Source organism: Oncorhynchus clarkii, chromosome 22, assembly GCF_045791955.1.
Source record: "Oncorhynchus clarkii lewisi isolate Uvic-CL-2024 chromosome 22, UVic_Ocla_1.0, whole genome shotgun sequence".
Taxonomy (NCBI): Eukaryota; Metazoa; Chordata; class Actinopteri; order Salmoniformes; family Salmonidae; genus Oncorhynchus; species Oncorhynchus clarkii.
In genome coordinates this window covers 18,233,615-18,254,168 of record NC_092168.1, presented here as the reverse complement: position 1 = coordinate 18,254,168, position 20,554 = coordinate 18,233,615, and the positions used below count along the sequence as shown (strand labels likewise).

General features: G+C 43.8%; 1 protein-coding gene across 4 annotated transcripts in view; it reads right to left on the bottom strand.

Moving 5' to 3' along the window:
- The window catches only part of LOC139380518 (tensin 1b), a 291,929-nt gene that overhangs the window by 164,313 nt on the left and 107,062 nt on the right, over window positions 1–20,554 (bottom strand). For all 4 annotated transcript variants that reach the window (XM_071123243.1, XM_071123242.1, XM_071123244.1 and 1 more), the window contains exon 2: window positions 17,748–17,862. In XM_071123243.1, the coding sequence (XP_070979344.1) occupies window positions 17,748–17,862 (115 nt within the window). The remainder of the gene's footprint in view (window positions 1–17,747; window positions 17,863–20,554) is intronic.

Sequence of the window (20,554 nt, the reverse complement as noted above, 5' to 3'; positions counted from 1 at the left end):
CTCTATCACCTCCCTGATTACCTTCCCTATATACAGTGGGGCAAAAAAGTATTTAGTCAGCCACCAAATGTGCAAGTTCTCCCACTTAAAAGATGAGAGAGGCTTGTAATTTTCATCATTGGTACACTTCAACTATGACAGACAAAATGAGAGAAAAAATGCAGAAAATCACATTGTAGGATTTTTAATGAATTTATTTGCAAATTATGGTGGAAAATAAAATGTTGTTATTGACCAAATACTTATCTCAATACTTTGTTATATACCCTTTGTTGGCAATGACAGATGTCAAACGTTTTCTGTAAGTCTTCACAAGGTTTTCACACACTGTTGCTGGTATTTTGGCCCATTCATCCATGCAGATCTCCTCTAGAGCAGTGATGTTTTGAGGCTGTTGCTGGGCAACACGGACTTTCAACTCCCTCCAAAAATGTTCTATGGGGTTGAGATCTGGAGACTGGCTAGGCCACTCCAGGACCTTGAAATGCTTCTTACGAAGCCACGTTGCCCGGGCGGTGTGTTTGGGATCATTGTCATGCTGAAAGACCCAGCCACGTTTCATTTTCAATGCCCTTGCTGATGGAAGGAGGTTTTCACTCAAAATCTCATGATACATGGCCCCATTCATTCTTTCCTTTACATGGATCAGTCGTCCTGGTCCCTTTGCAGAAAAACAGCCCCAAAGCATGATGTTTCCACCCCCATGCTTCACAGTAGGTATTGTGTTCTTTGGATGCAACTCAGCATTCTTTGTCCTCCAAACACGACGAGTTGAGTTTTTACCAAAAAGTTATATTTTGGTTTCATCTGACCATATGACATTCTCCCAATCTTCTTCTGGATCATCCAAATGCTCTCTAGCAAACTTCAGACGGCTTAAGCAGGGGGACACGTCTGGCACTGCAGGATTTGAGTCCCTGGTGGCGTAGTGTGTTACTGATGGTAGGCTTTGTTACGTTCGTCCCAGCTCTCTGCAGGTCATTCACTAGGTCCACCCCCCGTGTGGTTCTGGGATTTTTGCTCACTGCTCTTGTGATCATTTTGACCCCACGGGGTGAGATCTTGCGTGGAGCCCCAGATCGAGGGAGATTATCAGTGATCTTGTATGTCTTCCATTTCCTAATAATTGCTCCCACAGTTGATTTCTTCAAACCAAGCTGCTTACCTATTGCAGATTCAGTCTTCCCAGCCTGGTGCAGGTCTACAATTTTGTTTCTGGTGTCCTTTGATAGCTCTTTGGTCTTGGCCATAGTGGAGTTTGGAGTGTGACTGTTTGAGGTTGTGGAGAGGTGTCTTTTATACTGATAACAAGTTCAAACAGGTGCCATTAATACAGGTAACAAGTGGAGGACAGAGGAGCCTCTTAAAGAAGAAGTTACAGGTCTTTGAGAGCCAGAAATCTTGCTTGTTTGTAGGTGACCAAATACTTATTTTCCACCATAATTTGCAAATAAATTCCTAAAAAATCCTACGATGAAAATTCCAGGCCTCTCTCATATTTTTAAGTGGGAGCACTTGCACAATTGGTGGCTGACTAAATACTCTTTTGCCCCACTGTATGTCACTCCCTTTGGATCCTTCCCCGGGCATTATGGTTTCTGTTTCTGTTTCTTGTCTGTGGGTTGTTCGTGTTTCCTGTTTTGTATTATGTTCCGTTTATTTTATTAAAACACTCACTCCCTAAACTTCCTTAGCGCACTCGTTATATTCATGTTTTGTACACAGTGTATTGCAGCATTAAATTAAGTTTTGCAACTTCTGGAAAATGAATAATGATAATTTATTGCTATTTGTATTATCATAAGTATTATTATTGTATTATTAATATCATCATACAGATTAAAAATACAATTAAATTAACTACATCTAGACCTATCAGATCAACATAAAAATTTGGCCAACGAAAATGTATCAACAAAATTAAACAAAACAGTTTTTTAATGTGTAAAGATCTAGTTTAGATGTGTCATGCCCTGACCTTAGTTATCTTTGTTTTCTTTATTATTTTGGTTACGTCAGGGTGTGACAAGGGTGGTTGGTTTAGTTTTTGTATTGTCTCAGTGTTTTTGTCCTGTATTCGTTAATTAAAAGGAGAATGTATGCTTATCACGCTGCGCCTTGGTCTCATCAATATGACGAACGTGACAGAATAACCCACTAAACCAGGACCAAGCAGCGTGAAAAGGAGGAACAGCGCTTAATGGGGAAATGGACCTGGGAAGAGATATTAGATAGAGCAGGACCCTGGACACACCCGGGGGAGTATTGCAGTCCTAAGGTGGAGTTAGAGGCAGCGAAAGCGGAGCGGCGATACTACGAGGTGAAATACAGGAGAATAGAGGAACAGCGAGGATACGTGCCAGCGCTCTGCATTTGCAGGGTGAAAATAAACATCCAGCCAGGACGGGTTGTGTCAGCTCTACACTCCATACCTCCAGTGCGCATCCACAGTCCAGTACGTCCTGTGCCTGCTCCCCGCACTTGCCCTGAGGTGTGTGTCACCAGCCCGGTACCACCAGTTCCGGCACCACGCACCAGGCCTCCAGTGCGCCTCGGCAGTCCAGAGCGTCCGGCAACAGTACCCAGTCCAGAGCGTCCGGCGACAGTACCCAGTCCAGACGTCCGGCGACAGTTCACAGACCAGAGCGTCCGGCGACAGTTCACAGTCCGGAACCTCCAACGATGGGCCACAGTCCGGGGTCTCCAACGACGGGCCACAGTCCGGGGTCTCCAGCGACGGTCCCCAGTCCGGGGTCTCCAACGACGGGCCACAGTCCGGGGTCTCCAGCGACGACCCCCAGTCCGGCATCTCCAGCGACGGTCCTCAGTCCAGAACATCCGGCGATGATCCACGCAGCGAGGGTCCCCAGCCTGGGGTCTACGGCAAGGATCCGCAGTCCAGAGCCTCCGACGATGATCCACGGGTCAGTGATACAAGAGCGGACTCAGTGTAAAGAAGGGGGGCGGCGTCCAGAACCAGAGCTGCCACCGAGGTTAGATGCCCACCAAGGGTGGTTGGTTTAGTTTTTGGATTGTCTAGGTGTTTTTGTCCTGTCTAGGTTTTTTTTGTATATCTATGGGGTTTCAGTATGTCTAGGTATATGTAGGTCTATGGTGGCCTGAATTGGTTCCTAATCAGACAGCTGTTTATCGCTGTCTCTGATTGGGGATCCTATTTAGGTTGCCATTTTGGTTTTGTGGGTTATTGTCTATGTGTAGTTGCCTCTCAGCACTCGTGTTATATAGCCACGTTAATTTTGTTTCTTTGTTAGTTTGTTTAGTGTTTATTCGTTAATTAAAAGAAGAATGTATGCTTATCACGCTGCACCTTGGTCTCATCAATATGACGAACGTGACAAGATGCTTAAATACTGTAGGCCTACAATAATAATAATGATATACACTGCTCAAAAAAATAAAGGGAATACTTAAACAACACAATGTAACTCCAAGTCAATCACACTTCTGTGAAATCAAACTGTCCACTAATTGACAATAAATTTCACATGCTGTTGTGCAAATGGAATAGACAACAGGTGGAAATTATTAGCAAGACACCCCCGATAAAGGAGTGGTTCTGCAGGTGGTGACCACAGACCACTTCTCAGTTCCTATGCTTCCTGGCTGATGTTTTGGTCAAGTTTGAATGATGGCGGTGCTTTCACTCTAGTGGTAGCATGAGACAGAGTCTACAACCCACACAAGTGGCTCAGGTAGTGCAGCTCATCCAGGATGGCACATCTATGCGAGTTGTGGCAAGAAGGTTTGCTGTGTCTGTCAGCGTAGTGTCCATAGCATGGAGGCGCTACCAGGAGACAGGCCAGTACATCAGGAGACGTGGAGAAGGCCGTAGGAGGGCAACAACCCAGCAGCAGGACCGCTACCTCTGACTTTGTGCAAGGAGGAGCAGGAGGAGCACTGCCAGAGCCCTGCAAAATGACCTCCAGCAGGCCACAAATGTGCATGTGTCTGCTCAAACGGTCAGAAACAGACTCCATGAGGGTGGTATGAGGGCCCGACATCCACAGGTGGGGGTTGTGCTTACAGCCCAACACCGTGCAGGACGTTTGGCATTTGCCAGAGAACACCAAGATTGGCAAATTCGCCACTGGCGCCCTGTGCTCTTCACAGATGAAAGCAGGTTCACACTGAGCACATGTGACAGACGTGACAGAGTCTGGAGACGCCGTGGAGAACGTTCTGCTGCCTGCAACATCCTCCAGCATGACCGGTTTGGCGGTGGGTCAGTCATGGTGTGGGGTAGCATTTCTTTGGGGGGCCGCACAGCCCTCCATGTGCTCGCCAGAGGTAGCCTGACTGCCATTAGGTACCGAGATGAGATCCTCAGACCCCTTGTGAGACCATATGCTAATGCGGCTGGCCCTGGGTTCCTCCTAATGCAAGACAATGCTAGACCTCATGTGGCTGGAGTGTGTCAGCAGTTCCTGCAAGAGGAAGGCATTGGTGCTATGGACTGGCCCGCCCGTTCCCCAGACATGAATCCAATTGAGCACATCTGGGACATCATGTCTCGCTCCATCCACTAATGCCACGTTGCACCACAGACTGTCCAGGAGTTGAGATGCTCAGATGAGTTGGCGGATGCTTTAGTCCAGGTCTGGGAGGAGATCCCTCAGGAGACCATCCGCCACCTCATCAGGAGCATGCCCAGGCATTGTAGGGAGGTCATACAGGGACGCGGAGGCCACACACACTACTGGGCCTCATTTTGACTTGTTTTAAGGACATTACATCAAAGTTGGATCAGCCTGTACTGTGGTTTTCCACTTTAATTTTGAGTGTGACTCCAAATCCAGACCTCCATGGGTTGATAAATTTGATTTCCATTGATAATTAGTGTGTTATTTTTGTGTGATTTTGTTGTCAGCACATTCAACTATGTAAAGAAAAAAGTATTTAATAAGAATATTTCATTCATTCAGATCTAGGATGTGTTATTTTGATGTTCCCTTTATTTTTTGGAGCAGTGTACAATAATAAAACAAATTATAATAAATATGAAAATAAATAAATGAAAACTGCATCAAACCTGAATAGCGAGTTGCACACACTTTCCATTTGGCCGCACCAACGTTCTTCTCCTCTTTGTCCACTAAAACATGTCCCAGAGGACATTCACCTTGTAGGCTTCTTTTCACTATACGTTTTCTCTTAGAACTTTCCTTTTACTTAAATTAAAAAGGCCATCTTCACAATCAACAGTAGCCAAGGCCAAAGCTCATTTCACTCGCTCTCTATCTCATCAGCAGCAGGCGCACGTGAGGTGAGCAGCCAGAACCAGTTTCAGCTGACATAAGCTATATGTTTTATTGAGTTGCAATTGGCTGACACAGATTACAAGCTCACACAGTTCTCATCACTTCACACACATTAAATTAACAGCGGATGGGTCCACTCGGTACATTTTAATTGCACATAACCGAGACTCGTGGCAATTATATCAGACCTGACCCAGATCTGAGACAAAAGCCAGAATTTAGGACACGGGTCTCTGAATGTTGGGTCTGTTGGACCCGTGAAGACCTCTGCATACTTTTGTCTGCATGTACAAACATTCCTATGTCATACCCCTACCTCCACCATTCTTCTGTCCTGAGTCATACTGCTCCGTCCTCTACACACCTACAGTATCATCGGTCAACAGTCCCACGTTGGCTGGCCACCCCCTTGTCCTTGTTAACTCAGGTTTTGACTGACCGAGGCGTTTCTTCCCGTGAGGTTTCGAGGGGAATAGGTAATATCCTGAGAAGAATATCTCCCCCAAACCATGTGGTGGATGGGAGTTGGCTGTGGGGAGATTTTTGTAGAATAGGAAAGTGCAGAACATTTGTTTCCATAACTAGATTTTCTATATGGATTTCCAGAGTATAGGGTATATCAAAACTGGTTTGTTTAACCAGCTGTTTCCTTTGATACATTTTCCAGTCAGTCGAAGGGGCTGCTTCTTACACAAGTGTTGTGCAGTGTGTTATTGCAGTAATGAAATGGGAGCGTTGCAAAAAAACAGAGATGGTACCATGGTTCTCAAACTAGCCAATGTAGTCTGCATAGTTCACTATCAATCCCTCATTTGATGTTTATAGCACAGCTCACGTTGGAGCCATGGGGTAAAGGTGCATTCTCTATACAATATGTTTGTTAACTATTAACTACACTGAACAAAAATATAAACTCAACATGTAAAGTGTTGCCGTTTCTTGAACTGAAATAAAAGATCCCAGAAATGTTTCATACGCACAAGAAATGTATTTCTCTCAAATTACATTACAGCCTTACTCTAAACTTGATTAATTGTTTTTCCATCAATATACACACAATACCCCATAATGACAAACAAAAACAGGTTTGTAGATTGTTTTTTAAAATTTTGGAGAAACAAAAACTGAAATATCACATTTATGTAAGTATTCAGACCCTTTACTCAGTACTTGTTGAAGCACATTTGGCAGCTATTAGATCCAATAATATTATTGGGTATAACAAGCTTGGCACACCTGCATTTGGGGAGTTTCTCCCGTTCTTCTCTGCAGATCCTCTCATTCTCTGTCAGCTGGATGGGGATCGTCGCTGCACAGCTATTTTCAGGTCTCTCCAGAGATGTTTGATTAGATTCATGTCTGGGCTCTGGCTGGGCCGTTCAAGGACATTCAGAGACCTGTCCCGAAGCCACTCCTGCATTGTCTTGGCTGTGTGCTTAGGGTTGTTGTCCTGTTGGAAGGTGAACCTTCACCCCAGTCTGAGGTCCTGAGCAGGTTTTCATCAAGGATCTTTCTGTACTTTGCTCCATTCATCTTTCCCTAGATCATAACTAGTCTCGCAGTCCCTGCCGCTGAAAAACATCCCCACAGCATGATGCTGCCACCACCGTGCTTCACCTTAGGGATGGTGCCAGGTTTCCTCCAGACGTGACGCTTGGCATTCAGGACAAAGAGCTCAATCTTGGTTTCATCAGACCAATTCTGCATAGAAGGCCAGCATCACAGTCACCTCTTCCCTGTTGACGTTGAGACTGGTGTTTTGCGGGTACTATTTAATGAAGCTGCCAGTTGAGGACTTGTGAGGCGTCTGTTTCTCAAACTAGACATTCTAATGTACTTGTCCTCTTGCTCAGTTGTGCCTCCCATTCCTCTTTATATTCTGGTTAGAGCCAGTTTGCGCTGTTCTGTGAAGGGAGTAGTACACAGTGTTTTGCGAGATCAGTTTCTTTGCAATTTCTCGCATGGAATAGCCTTCATTTCTCAGAACAAGAATACTGTTGAGTTTCAGAAGAAAGCACTTTGTTTCTGCCCATTTTGAACCTGTAATGGAACACACAAACGGTGATGTTCCAGATACTCAACGAGTCTAAAAAAGGACAGTTTTATTGCTTCTTTAATCAGCACAATCGTTTTCAGCTGTGCTAACATAATTGCAAAAAGGTTTTCTAATGATCAATTAGAATTTTAAAATTATAAACTTGGATTAGCTAACACAACGTGCCATTGGAACACAGGAGTGATGATTGCTGACAATGGGTGTCTGTGCGCCTTTGTAGATATTCCATTAAACAATCTGCCGTTTCCAGCTACAATAGTCATATACAACATTAACAATGTCTACACTGTATTTCTGATCTACATTATGTTAAAAAAAATTGCTTTTCTTTCAAAAACAAGGACATTTCTAAGTGACGGTACTGTACTGTGAAAAGTAACCTTTCTGAGCACAGATTAAATTCATGTTTATAATCCATTTTATTCAAGTAGTCTCTGCACCGTCAAATACCTATGTGGGTGGGCAGTCTGTTTGCTGCAGTACGGCGGGTAAGGAGAGGTCGTTTGTTCGGCTGGCCTGTAGAAGCAGCATATTTGTTGTTCTGCTCCCCTCTGGTGGTGGACTTGACTCAACAGCATTTCTGCATGTCTTAACTGAACAGCAATTGTGCCAAGATTGTCCTTGGAGGCCACAATCTGCTAACTTTCAGCCGTGTCATGTTATTATCATCAGGTGCATTTAACTGATGAGGAAAAAGAAATGTACCTGAAAACAGTGTTATAAATCTAAAACAGCATTATGATAGGGCCATTGACCTGTAATGTCTAGAGAAATCCAGTAGGGGGCATTGGAAGTATAACGTCAACAAAACAGAAAGGCTGTTTTCCAATAAGGACATGGAGGTCCAATCAACCGCTTGTTGGGCTGAGTGTGAAGCTGAGGCCCTACAGCTGTGTGTGGTGCGTGCATTTGTGCATGTGTGGGTGCATATAAACTGCTTAGTTCTTTCTTAAAACCATCTCCATAATGTTACATAATAATTCCCCTCCTATCTTGCCATTATGGTAATCTCAGCATATGACCGTTTAACTGATTATGATAATGACATTACACTGAGGAGACAAAGCCAATCCATCATACAGAGACGAACCAATGGTCATGATCATCCACCTGATCTTCTCATTTGGCTAATGACTAGGAATGGGAGGGGACCAACACAAAGATGCTTCATACAGCAAGTGACTAAACACGTTAGAGTGCGAGTGCGAGTGCGTGTACGTGTGCGTGCGTGCGTGTGTGTGTGTGTGTGTGTGCGTGTGTTTGTGTTTGTGTGCATGCATGCATTTGTGGACTTATGTGTACTGTATGTTCCCATGTTTTTTCAAGCCCGATGTTTTAATGTATGTATATGTGTAAGCTCATGTTTAAGTAAAAACTTTGATGTACTGTCTGTACCCCTGCATATATTTATACAATAGAGGCAGCACAAGCGTGAGTGTACACATGTGGTTGTGTGTTAGTGCCTACAGTTGTGTTACACCAGATGAAAACCTGAGTTCTAACCCCGAGCCAGAAAAACTAAGTGAAACAGGGGTGTGCATAGAATGTTAAAGTTCCTAGCTCTGGAAAATGTCCTACTGAATAAGACACACATTATGTACTTCCACAGACCATGAGAAAATACTAATGAATAAACAGCACAGCCTATTTACCGTATATACAGCAACAAGTAATGTTTAGACAAGTTAATACAATCTCAATACTAAATCAATACACAACGCCAAACAGCTAATGGGTCCGTATGTGGGAGTGTGTGTTTGTGTTTGTATGTGTGTGTGTGTGTGTGTGTGTGTGTGTGTGTGTGTGTATGTGGGTGCATATAAACTGCTTAGTGCTTTCTTAAAACCATCTCCATAATGTTACATAATATTTCCCCTCCTATCTTGCCATTATGGTAATCTCAGCATATGACCGTTTAACTGATTATGATAACGACATTACACTGAGGAGACAATGCCAATCCATCATGCAGAGAAGAACTAATGGTCATGATCATCCATCTGATCTTCTCATTTGGCTAATGACTAGGAACGGGAGGGAACCAACACAAAGATGCACAAAGATGCTTCTAAGCAAACAGCTGGAGGCAGGGCGTTCTCCTATAGCTCAATTTTCATGGAATGGTCTGCCTATCGATGTGAGAGACGCTGACTCGGTCTCTACCTTTAAGTCTTTACTGAAGACTCATCTCTTCAGTAGGTCCTATGATTGAGTGTAGTCTGGCCCAGGGGTGTGAAGGTGAACGGAAAGGCACTGGAGCGACGAACCACCCTTGCTGTCTCTGCCTGGCCGGTTCCCTCTCTCCACTGGGATTCTCTGCCTCTAACCCTATTACGGGGGCTGAATCACTGGCTTACTGGTGCTCTTTCATGCCGTCCCTAGGAGGTGTGCGTCACTTGAGTGGGTTGAGTCTCTGACATGATCTTCCTGTTCGGGTTGGCACCCCCCTCGGGTTTGTGCCGTTAGGGAGATCTTCATGGTCTATACTTAGCCTTGTCTCAGGGTAGTAAGTTGGTGGTTGAAGATACAGTGCCTTGCGAAAGTATTCGGCCCCCTTGAACTTTGCGACCTTTTGCCACATTTCAGGCTTCAAACATAAAGATATAAAACTGTCTTTTTTTGTGAAGAATCAACAACAAGTGGGACACAATCATGAAGTGGAACGACATTTATTGGATATTTCAAACTTTTTTAACAAATCAAAAACTGAAAAATTGGGCGTGCAAAATTATTCAGCCCCTTTACTTTCAGTGCAGCAAACTCTCTCCAGAAGTTCAGAGAGGATCTCTGAATGATCCAATGTTGACCTAAATGACTAATGATGATAAATACAATCCACCTGTGTGTAATCAAGTCTCCGTATAAATGCACCTGCACTGTGATAGTCTCAGAGGTCCGTTAAAAGCGCAGAGAGCATCATGAAGAACAAGGAACACACCAGGCAGGTCCGAGATACTGTTGTGAAGAAGTTTAAAGCCGGATTTGGATACAAAAATATTTCCCAAGCTTTAAACATCCCAAGGAGCACTGTGCAAGCGATAATATTGAAATGGAAGGAGTATCAGACCACTGCAAATCTACCAAGACCTGGCCGTCCCTCTAAACTTTCAGCTCATACAAGGAGAAGACTGATCAGAGATGCAGCCAAGAGGCCCATGATCACTCTGGATGAACTGCAGAGATCTACAGCTGAGGTGGGAGACTCTGTCCATAGGACAAAAATCAGTCGTATATTGCACAAATCTGGCCTTTATGGAAGAGTGGCAAGAAGAAAGCCATTTCTTAAAGATATCCATAAAAAGTGTCGTTTAAAGTTTGCCACAAGCCACCTGGGAGACACACCAAACATGTGGAAGAAGGTGCTCTGGTCAGATGAAACCAAAATGTAACTTTTTGGCAACAATGCAAATCGTTATGTTTGGCGTAAAAGCAACACAGCTGAACACACCATCCCCACTGTCAAACATGGTGGTGGCCGCATCATGGTTTGGGCCTGCTTTTCTTCAGCAGGGACAGGGAAGATGGTTAAAATTGATGGGAAGATGGATGGAGCCAAATACAGGACCATTCTGGAAGAAAACCTGATGGAGTCTGCAAAAGACCTGAGACTGGGACGGAGATTTGTCTTCCAACAAGACAATGATCCAAAACATAAAGCAAAATCTATAATGGAATGGTTCAAAAATAAACATATCCAGGTGTTAGAATGGCCAAGTCAAAGTCCAGACCTGAATCCAATCGAGAATCTGTGGAAAGAACTGAAAACTGCTGTTCACAAATGCTCTCCATCCAACCTCACTGAGCTCGAGCTGTTTTGCAAGGAGGAATGGGAAAAAATTTCAGTCTCTCGATGTGCAAAACTGATAGAGACATACCCCAAGCGACTTACAGCTGTAATCACAGCAAAAGGTGGCGCTACAAAGTATTAACATAAGGGGGCTGAATAATTTTGCACGCCCAATTTTTCAGTTTTTGATTTGTTAAAAAAGTTTAAAATATCCAATAAATGTCGTTCCACTTCATGATTGTGTCCCACTTGTTGTTGATTCTTCACAAAAAAATACAGTTGTATATCTTTATGTTTGAAGCCTGAAATGTGGCAAAAGGTCGCAAAGTTCAAGGGGGCCGAATACTTTCGCAAGGCACTGTATCCTTCTAGTGGTGAGGGGGCTGTGCTTTGGCAAAGTGGGTGGGGGTTATATCCCGCCTGGTTGGCCCAGTCCGGGGGTATAGTCGGATGGGGCCACAGTGTCTCCCGACCCCTCTTGTCCCAGCCTCCAGGTAATTATGCTGCAATAGTTTATGTGTCGGGGTGCTAGGGTCAGTCTGTTATATCTGGAGTATTTCTCCTGTCTTATCCGGTGTCCTGTGTGAATTTAAGTATACTCCCTCTAATTCTCTCTCTCTCTTTCTCATTCTCTTCTCTCAGAGTACCTAAGCCCTAGGACCATGCCTCAGGACTACCTGGCCTGATGACTTCTTGCTGTCTCCAGTCCACCTAGGTCGTGCTGCTGCTCCAGTTTCAACTGTTCCGCCTGCGCCTATGGAACCCTGACTTGTTCACTGGACATGCTACCTGGTCCCGGACCTGCTATTTTTGACTCTCGCTCTCTCTACCGCACCTGCCGCCTCCAACTCCGAATGATCGGCTATGAAAAGCCAACTGACATTTACTCCCGAGGTGCTGACCTTTTGCACCTTCTAGAACCACTGTGAGTATTATTATTTGACACTGCTGATCATCTATGAATGTTTGAACATCTTGGCCATGTACTGTTATAATCTCCACCTGGCAGAGGAGGACTGGCCACCCCTCAGAGCCTGGTTCGTCTCTAGGTTTCTTCCTAGGGAGTTTTTCCTAACCACCGTGCTTCTACATCTGCATTGCTCGCTGTTTGGGGTTTTAGGTTGAGTTTCTGTGTAGCACTTTGTGATATCTGCACATGTAAAAAGAGCTTTATAAATGAATTTGACTGATTGATTCAGTCAGCAAGTGGTGGCTAAACATGTTAGAGTAAGATAAATAAAGAAATCGTGTGTGTGTGTGTGTGGGTGGAGTGCAGTGGAGGTTGCTGAAGGGAGAATGGCTCATAATAATGGCTGGTACAGAACTTATGGAATGGAAACCATGTGTTTGATGTATTTGATACCATTCCACTGATTTCGCTCCTGCCATTACCACGAGTCTGTCCTCCCCAATTAAGTTGCCACCAACCTCATGTGGTGGGGAGGTGTGTCTGAGTGTGTGTGGGTGTGTGCATGTGTGTTTTGTTTATCTACGTGTCTGTGTGTGTGCGTGTGTGCATGTGCGTAGGTGTTCAGTGTTTATGTCAAGATTTATTGTAGTGTGTACAGTATGTTCTTATGTTTTTGCACACCAGATGTTTCAATGTTTGTATACTGTACGTGTATGCTCATGTTTAAGTAAATACTTGGATGTACTGTATGTTCCCCTGCATATATTTATACAATAGAGAAGCACAAGCGTGAGTGTACACATGTGGTTGTGTGTCAGTGCCTACAGTTGTGTTACACCAGATGAAAACCTGAGTTCTAACCCCGAGCCAGAAAAACTAAGTGAAACAGGGGTGTGCATAGAATGTTAAAGTTCCTAGCTCTGGAAAATGTCCTACTGAATAAGACAAACATGATGTACTGCCACAGACAATGAGAAGATACTAATGAAACCATAGTACAGCCCATTTAATGTAATGTAATGTTTAAACATGCTACAGTTTTTTTTTATCGCTTTGGTGCAATTTTCACAAGTTTGTAGAAAACTCAAAACGGATCATCAAAAAGGCAGTTGTTTCTAAATTCTAAGCACATTTTCAATTGACTGATTATAACACACAAAATCATGCAGTCACTTTTCACCAAATTTAATCAGTGTTTCATTTAGAAATGCATGGTTCGGGCCTCCCGAGTGAGGCAGGGGTCTAAGGCGTTACTACAGACCTGGGTTCATTCCCTGGCTGTGCCACAACCGGCTGTGGCCGGGAGTCCCATGGGACGGTGCACAATTGGCTCCTTGTGGCGGGTCGGGTGCCTGCAGGCTGACCCCGGTCGCATGTTGAGCGGTGGTCATTGATGCGGCTGGCTTCCGAGTTTAGCTGGTGGGTGTTAAGGAGTGCAGTTAGGCGGGTCAGCTCTGACGAAGGCCATGAGGCCGATACGTAAGCTCATTAAAGATCAGTGATACTATTAAGAGCAGTGTGCGGTTTCCTTATTCCTTCTACTTGTTCAACTGATACCATGCACCTGCAAAAAAGATTGCTCAGGTGTGCGAGTGCCTTTTGAATTTTGAAAGGCTGTAAAACAACAAAATGTGAAAAAGATCAAGGGGTGTGAATACTTTCTGAAGGCCCCACTAGCTAGCATCCAAATTGACCCTAATGCATCTACTGTATGCAGTATAGCAAATAGCAGTTATCATCTCCAATGCATTCATACGTTGAAATCAAGTATTCTAAAAATGTTAACACACTCACATTCATGCAGCGAGTATGGTAGGCTAACATGTCAACACATCCACCCGGGCAGTGATACAGTAACCCCCCCCCCCCCCCCCCACACACACACACACACACACACACACACACACGGCCCCAAGGATGAGGAGCGGACCGGTCCGGGCGGCAAAGGTGGAAATCACGGATGATGTTGGGATCCAGAATGTCCTCCCCTGGAACCCAACACCGTTCCTCTGGGCCATAACTCTCTCAGTCCACCAGATACTAGCGCTGACCCTACGACGTCGGGAGACCTGTAGAGGTCTGACGGCACACACTCACATCCATGCAATCTCACTATTAGCAGTGAGTATGGTACGCTACACATCCATCCAGTCAGTGAAGTCTAGGCTAGCCTTCCAGACATACTTTTCCCTGACAGTCTGGTAGCATTGTGCTCATCTATTTGAGCTGTCTTGTCAACTTTACCTTACAAAAAATGACCATAGAAGTTGGCAAGGCAGCACAAACAGATTTGGGACCAGGCTAAGGGTCTAGTCTTTTGACTGGAAACAAACACATGCTGAATAGACCTGCGTCACCAGCCAGGATACGCTCCTATTGTCATGGAGCCTAGCAACGTATCCTGGCAAGAGGCGAGGAAGTGGTGGAGCTGGGATGATGATTGGGAACCCATGTGACTGATGAGTGTTTGTAAACAGTGTTACGGAAGGGAAGGGGGTGTTGGGGTGGGTGGAACATCTGAACATGACTTCACATTACCTCAGAGTGGTCGCCGATGTACTAATAACTCTGAAACCCCATCTGGGTCATTCCTACCAAGCGGTGCCTTTTCTGTCCCCAGGAAATATCATGTGTGGATTCCAAAAGGCTTTAAATATAAGGTCTGATGTCTTTACCTTAAAACACAAAAATATGCATCTTGAAAGGACATTTTATGCATTTTCAACACTTTTTCAGTGGATGTGGGTGTTTTGTCTCCAGGTGTTATTCATCAACTTCCACAAGAAATATAAGCCATAAAATACTAAATATGTATTCATTATTGTATAGTCCTACTTAAAGTCTCTCTCATCATTTTTTTTTTTTTATGATTATTGTATTTATGATTGTTTTATTTAAGCTTTTCTGTGTGTCTCTGATATCACTTTCCATTGTGTTAGTTCAAATCAAAAACTATATTGGTCGCATACCCAGAATTGTAGATGTTATCACATATAGTTTGTTGTAATTCTCCATTTTAGAAAACAACCCCTTCCTACAATGACACCTCAGTCAGGAAGTCATCATAATTTGCTGGGAAAACAATGGTGCAAAGCTAAATATATATAAAAACACTGAATTGTATCCATTTTTCCATGTTTGTTGTAGTTAGTCGGTATGTCCCACTCATAAATGTCCACCCTGTTAGGCTAAATTTGAAAGAAAATTAACCACATGAACCAATATTTCGCAAACCTCATTAAAAATAGTAAAGGAGAACTCCTTATCTGAAGCCTTATTCTGAGATTTATGTACACATTTGTTCACTCCGTCCTGAAACAAGACCAATTTCAGTGATTCATCAGTGCTGGCTACTCCAGGCTGTGTCCTTGTATGGAGTGTGTTAGCGTGTGTGTTGCTGTCTGAGTGGGCCTCTATTGTTCATTTTGTACTTTCCTGAGAGCCCACTGGCTGTCCCTCGTAATTCTGCTCCAAGCAGACAGGACACACACACACAGACGTATTTAAACTCTCTCTCACAAACACAGGCAAGCATAGACATAAAACACAGACTTACGTACAAACACGTGCAAACAGACACACGCGCACACACTACCATACTCAGTTGCCTCTATGGAACCAGCCATGTTGTAGTCAATACAGCAGACAACTCAATACTCAAACCTCTGTTACCATCTATCTACAGTATACAGGCTGACTGACAGGGGAGCTATCCTCTGTTACATTCTATCTACAGTATACAGGCTGACTGACAGGGGAGCTATCCTCTGTTACATTCTATCTACAGTATACAGGCTGACTGACAGGGGAGCTATCCTCTGTTACATTCTATCTACAGTATACAGGCTGACTGACAGGGGAGCTATCCTCTGTTACATTCTATCTATACAGGCTCTGACAGGGGAGCTATCCTCTGTTACATTCTATCTATACAGGCTCTGACAGGGGAGCTATCCTCTGTTACATTCTATCTATACAGGCTCTGACAGGGGAGACATCCCCGGTGGTGCTGAAGTGTCATGATAAGCCTCTCAGCAGGAGTCAAGGGCTCTTGCTTCAAGTAAGGCCAGATACACATTTGCTCACTACAACGACACACAAAGAAAAAGTATGCACAGACATGCACAATAAGAGGGGAAAAAAGTAGCACACACAGAAACACATCAGAGTAAGTGGCTAAGAGGTTGACCCATGTGATAGTGAAGCGATTGTGGTCTATGGGGAAATGATTGATCCTATGCATTCTGGCTACCCTAACAGGCCACCCCTTTGGGAGAGCAGGGACAGACAGCTGCAACACACACAGGACCCAGCATAGAGGACTGTACATATATAAATAAGAGACGGCCATTTCAGGAGGATAATAAATCATGGTAATATAATGGGAAGAGACTACAATACAGTTACCAGAAAAACAACAATCTTTCAAAAGGACATAATGTAGTTACTAGTAATGAAGTATTTTTTGTAGGGAGCAGCCAGCCACACGATTATGTATAAATGTCTGCTTTCCAAGAGGACAGTACAACTACAAGGTAATAACAAAAATGCATGCTTATTGTATACTAGGTCCTCTCAGAGTTAAACACTAAGCCAAGAGAATGCCTCTGTTTCACTTTACTGTGAATAAAATATCCATACCGTGCCAGGAGGAAGGGAAATAGGCAAGCCAAATCTTTCCCTTCTGGATACTAGGCCAAACAACCTGCCAGCATACCGATGCAGCACTATCAGCAGAAGCAGACATGTCCACTAGCCAAGTAGCAGTGACCAGCCAAGCCCAGTGTGTCTACTGTCTGGCCTGTAGGTTTGCCAACGCAGTGGATATAGGGCTATCTACTGTTGATGATTCACAGAGCTATATTATTATATTGCTTATATTTTCTCTTTACATTGTTTTTTTTATCTCTAATTCACTCAAACTTAGCCACTTCAAATGCTCAATCCTCAGTACCCAGCTAGTACTCAATTTGCTTACTAAACAAACTACAGGTAACTGTCAAAATAAAGGAAACATCAACATAAAGTATCTTAATAGGGTGTTGGGCCACCATGAGCCAGAACAGCGTCAATGAGCCTTGACATGACATAGATTCTACAAGTGTCTGGAACTTTATTAGAGGAATGCAACACCATTCTTGCACAAGAAATTCCATCATTTGGTCTTTTGTTGATGGTTGTGGAAAACTCTGTCTTAGACGCCGCTCCAGAAATTCCCATAATTATTCCATTGGGTTGATCTCTAGTGACTGAGAGAGACTCACGCAACGCTTTTAACCCCTATGCTCCTTTAAGACCCCTTTTTCAAAGTCACAGAGATCTCTTCTTCTATCCATGGTGGCCCAAATAATGGGAAACTTTTATACATGACCCTAAGCATGATGGGCTGTTTTAATTGCTTAATTAACTCAGGAAACACACCTGTGTGGAAGCACCTGCTTTCAATATATTTTGTATCCCTCATTTACTTCAAGTGTTTCCTTTATTTTGACAGTTACCTGTATCAATCTAATCAATGAAATTAGTTAAAAGCCTGATTAGCAAACTATCATTGAGTGAATTGAAAACCAGCCAACCCTTGACATCCCCTGAGCTACTTTAATGTAATTACTCAGAGTGACCACAACGGTGACCTTGGGAGACCCCAAATGGCCCTTTGATGACCCCAGATGACCATGGTTACCGTGGTAACACTCAGGCAAGGTCAGGACTAACCTCTGCAGATGAGCCCCTCCTGGCTGACGGTCTGTTTGCACACCCCACAGTGCTTGCTTTTCTTGAATGTCTTCGCCCGGAAGGTGTGTGAGTGAAGCGCCTCGAACTCTTCAGGCTGCAAATGGAACAGATAAAGAGGAGAGGGTTAGTGTTCAATTGCAGATGGCTCAGTTGATCGGGTCATGGTGGTGTCAATACAAAGATTGTGGGTTCAATTTGTGCATAAGCCACGGTATACGTAAGGGTTTTTTGTGGATAAAGTCATTTGGACTTTTGTCACAGGCAAAGAAAATGGAACAATCAACCAAACTAGGAATAAAACAAATTGTCTGTCAGTATAAATTAAAAGCTGTGCATCTATAAGGATAGTCCACTACAGTATACTTATTTCATTTGCAAAGATAATGAACATAATATTAATCAAATAGACTTTAGCGGTAGGAGAAGTCTTATTTGCCCTAACTCGAGATGAACACACAGCACCACACCGAATCACATCACAGACTGAAGATTTGCACAAAAGTGCAGAAATGTTAGCATTTGGCCCAACAACTGTAGAAATGGTACACTCCAGCTGCCCTCTACAAAGAAGCAGTTCCCACTTTCTCTACTCCGAGAAACAAGAACAACCACGTCACCCCATGCCCCTCCGTCCCCCCCTCCTTTCCTAATGCTGCTGCTGGAGGTGTGTTATGCAAGCCCTCTGAGATAATTCCTATCTGACAGCGTCCATAGCGTAGCCTCCTCTGAAATGACGCCCGTCTCCAGCCGGCATGTGTTTTCCTTCTCCTATAATTACATCTCAACTGTTCTCCCTTTTTCCTGTCTTCCTTCTAAACTGAGCTCGTTGGCGGGGGTCAGGGTAACATAAATGTCAAAGCGAAGGACAACCATCTCTGCTCGCTGTGAAACCTGTGTCATGTTCCCTCTTTGTGGTCAGCGTCTCAGCGTCACCCCTGTAATGGACGACTTTGGGGGATTTGGACCGGTGACATCACTTCCTCTGTGTATTTTCTCAGCTGGTCCCCATTTTGGGCTTTTCTGGGTTTCGGCTCGGTGGGATATTGGGCCCCACTAACACACTGTCTGTGGGCCCAACATAGCAATATTGAGCTCATATAACAAAAGTACTTTAGAAGTGAAAGAATCACACATGGCCACACAAGGAGATTTGCTGCATATACGTCACCTGTCTGAAAAGTGAATCAAGACTAACACGTAAACAAGGAGGAAAGAATGTATAACAAAGAGACCTGGGGACCGAGTCGACTCACAATGCATTATGGGGAAGCAGAGATGTAAAACAGACCAGATTCTATAGCCTACACCATTTTTTTATGGTGTAGTGTGTGTGTGTGTGTGTGTGTGTGTGTGTGTGTGTGCGCGCATGCACAGCTGCCTGATTCTTAACCATATTCTTTATGAGGGTTACTGAACGCTTTTCAAGGCAGGAAATGCAGGCCGGAATGGCTTTATAATATCCATCAAATTTCCATTAAGGCAGTGTGTGTGCGCTCGCTGGACAGGACTCAAAAGGCCATGTGGTTGGCACATTGAGCAACTTTAGAGAGAGACTTTAGATGGCAGGAGAACGGATTGGGGCTGCGGTGTACCACCGAGAGAGAAATCCCAGACCAGACACTGCAGCCGTACCAGTAATGACGCTATGTACCTCCTTTGGCCATCAATCCCAAAGAGTCAGTGGATGGAATGCATTAAGGCATAGACGTTGCAGGCCAGAGTGAGAGGTAAGCACTTCAGCTGACTAGCTGGCTCTCCCACTCTGTCTATATATGATATATTCATAGTGCCTTTGGAAAGTATTCAGACACTTTGACTTTTTCCACATTTTGTTACGTTACAGCCTTATTCTAAAATGGATAAAATTGAGAAGAAAAAAAATCCTCTGCAATCTACACACAATACCCCATAATGACAAAGTGAAAACAGGTTTTTAGAAATGTTTGCAAATGTATTAAATTCCAAAACAGAAATGCCTTATTTACATAACTATTCAGACCCTTTGCCATGAGACTCGAAATTGAGCTCAGGTGTATCTTGTTTCCATTGATCATACTTGAGATGTTTCTACAACTTGATTGGCGTCCACCTGTGGTCAATTAAATTGATTGGACATGATTTGGAAAGACACATACATGTCTATATAAGGTCCCACAATTGACAGTGCATGTCAGAGAAAAACTAAGCCATGAGGTCGAATGAATTGTCCGTAGAGCTCTGAGACATGATTGTGTCGAGAAACAGATCTGGGGAAGGGTAGCAAAAAAATGTCTGCAGCATTGAAGATCCCCAAGAACACAGTGGCCTCAATCATTCTTAAAAGGTATACATTTGGAACCACCAAGACTCTGCCTAGAGCTGGCCGCCCAGCCAAACTGAGCAATCGAGGGAGAAGGGCCTTGGTCAGGGAGGTGATTATTTTTTATAAATTAGCAAAAAAAATCTAAAAACCTGATTTTGCTTTGACATTATCGGGTATTGGATGTAGATTGATGAGGGGAAAAAAAGTAATTTAATACTTTTTAGAATGGACTGTACAGTACTTTCTCTTTCTCTTTTGGTCTTGATCCCTTAGAACCTCTTTCACTCTCTCACTTTATTTCAACTTACTTTCTCTTTTGTTATTTCTGGACGTCTCTCACTTTCTTTGTCTCTGTCAGTCTCTCTTTTTCTTTCTCTCTCGCTCTATTCCTCCCCTCTACCATCCTCTCTTCCCCAACAGTCTACCTTGCTAACTCCCCCACTTAGCAGAGAGGTAGATTTATGGATGTCTGTGCAGCCTACAG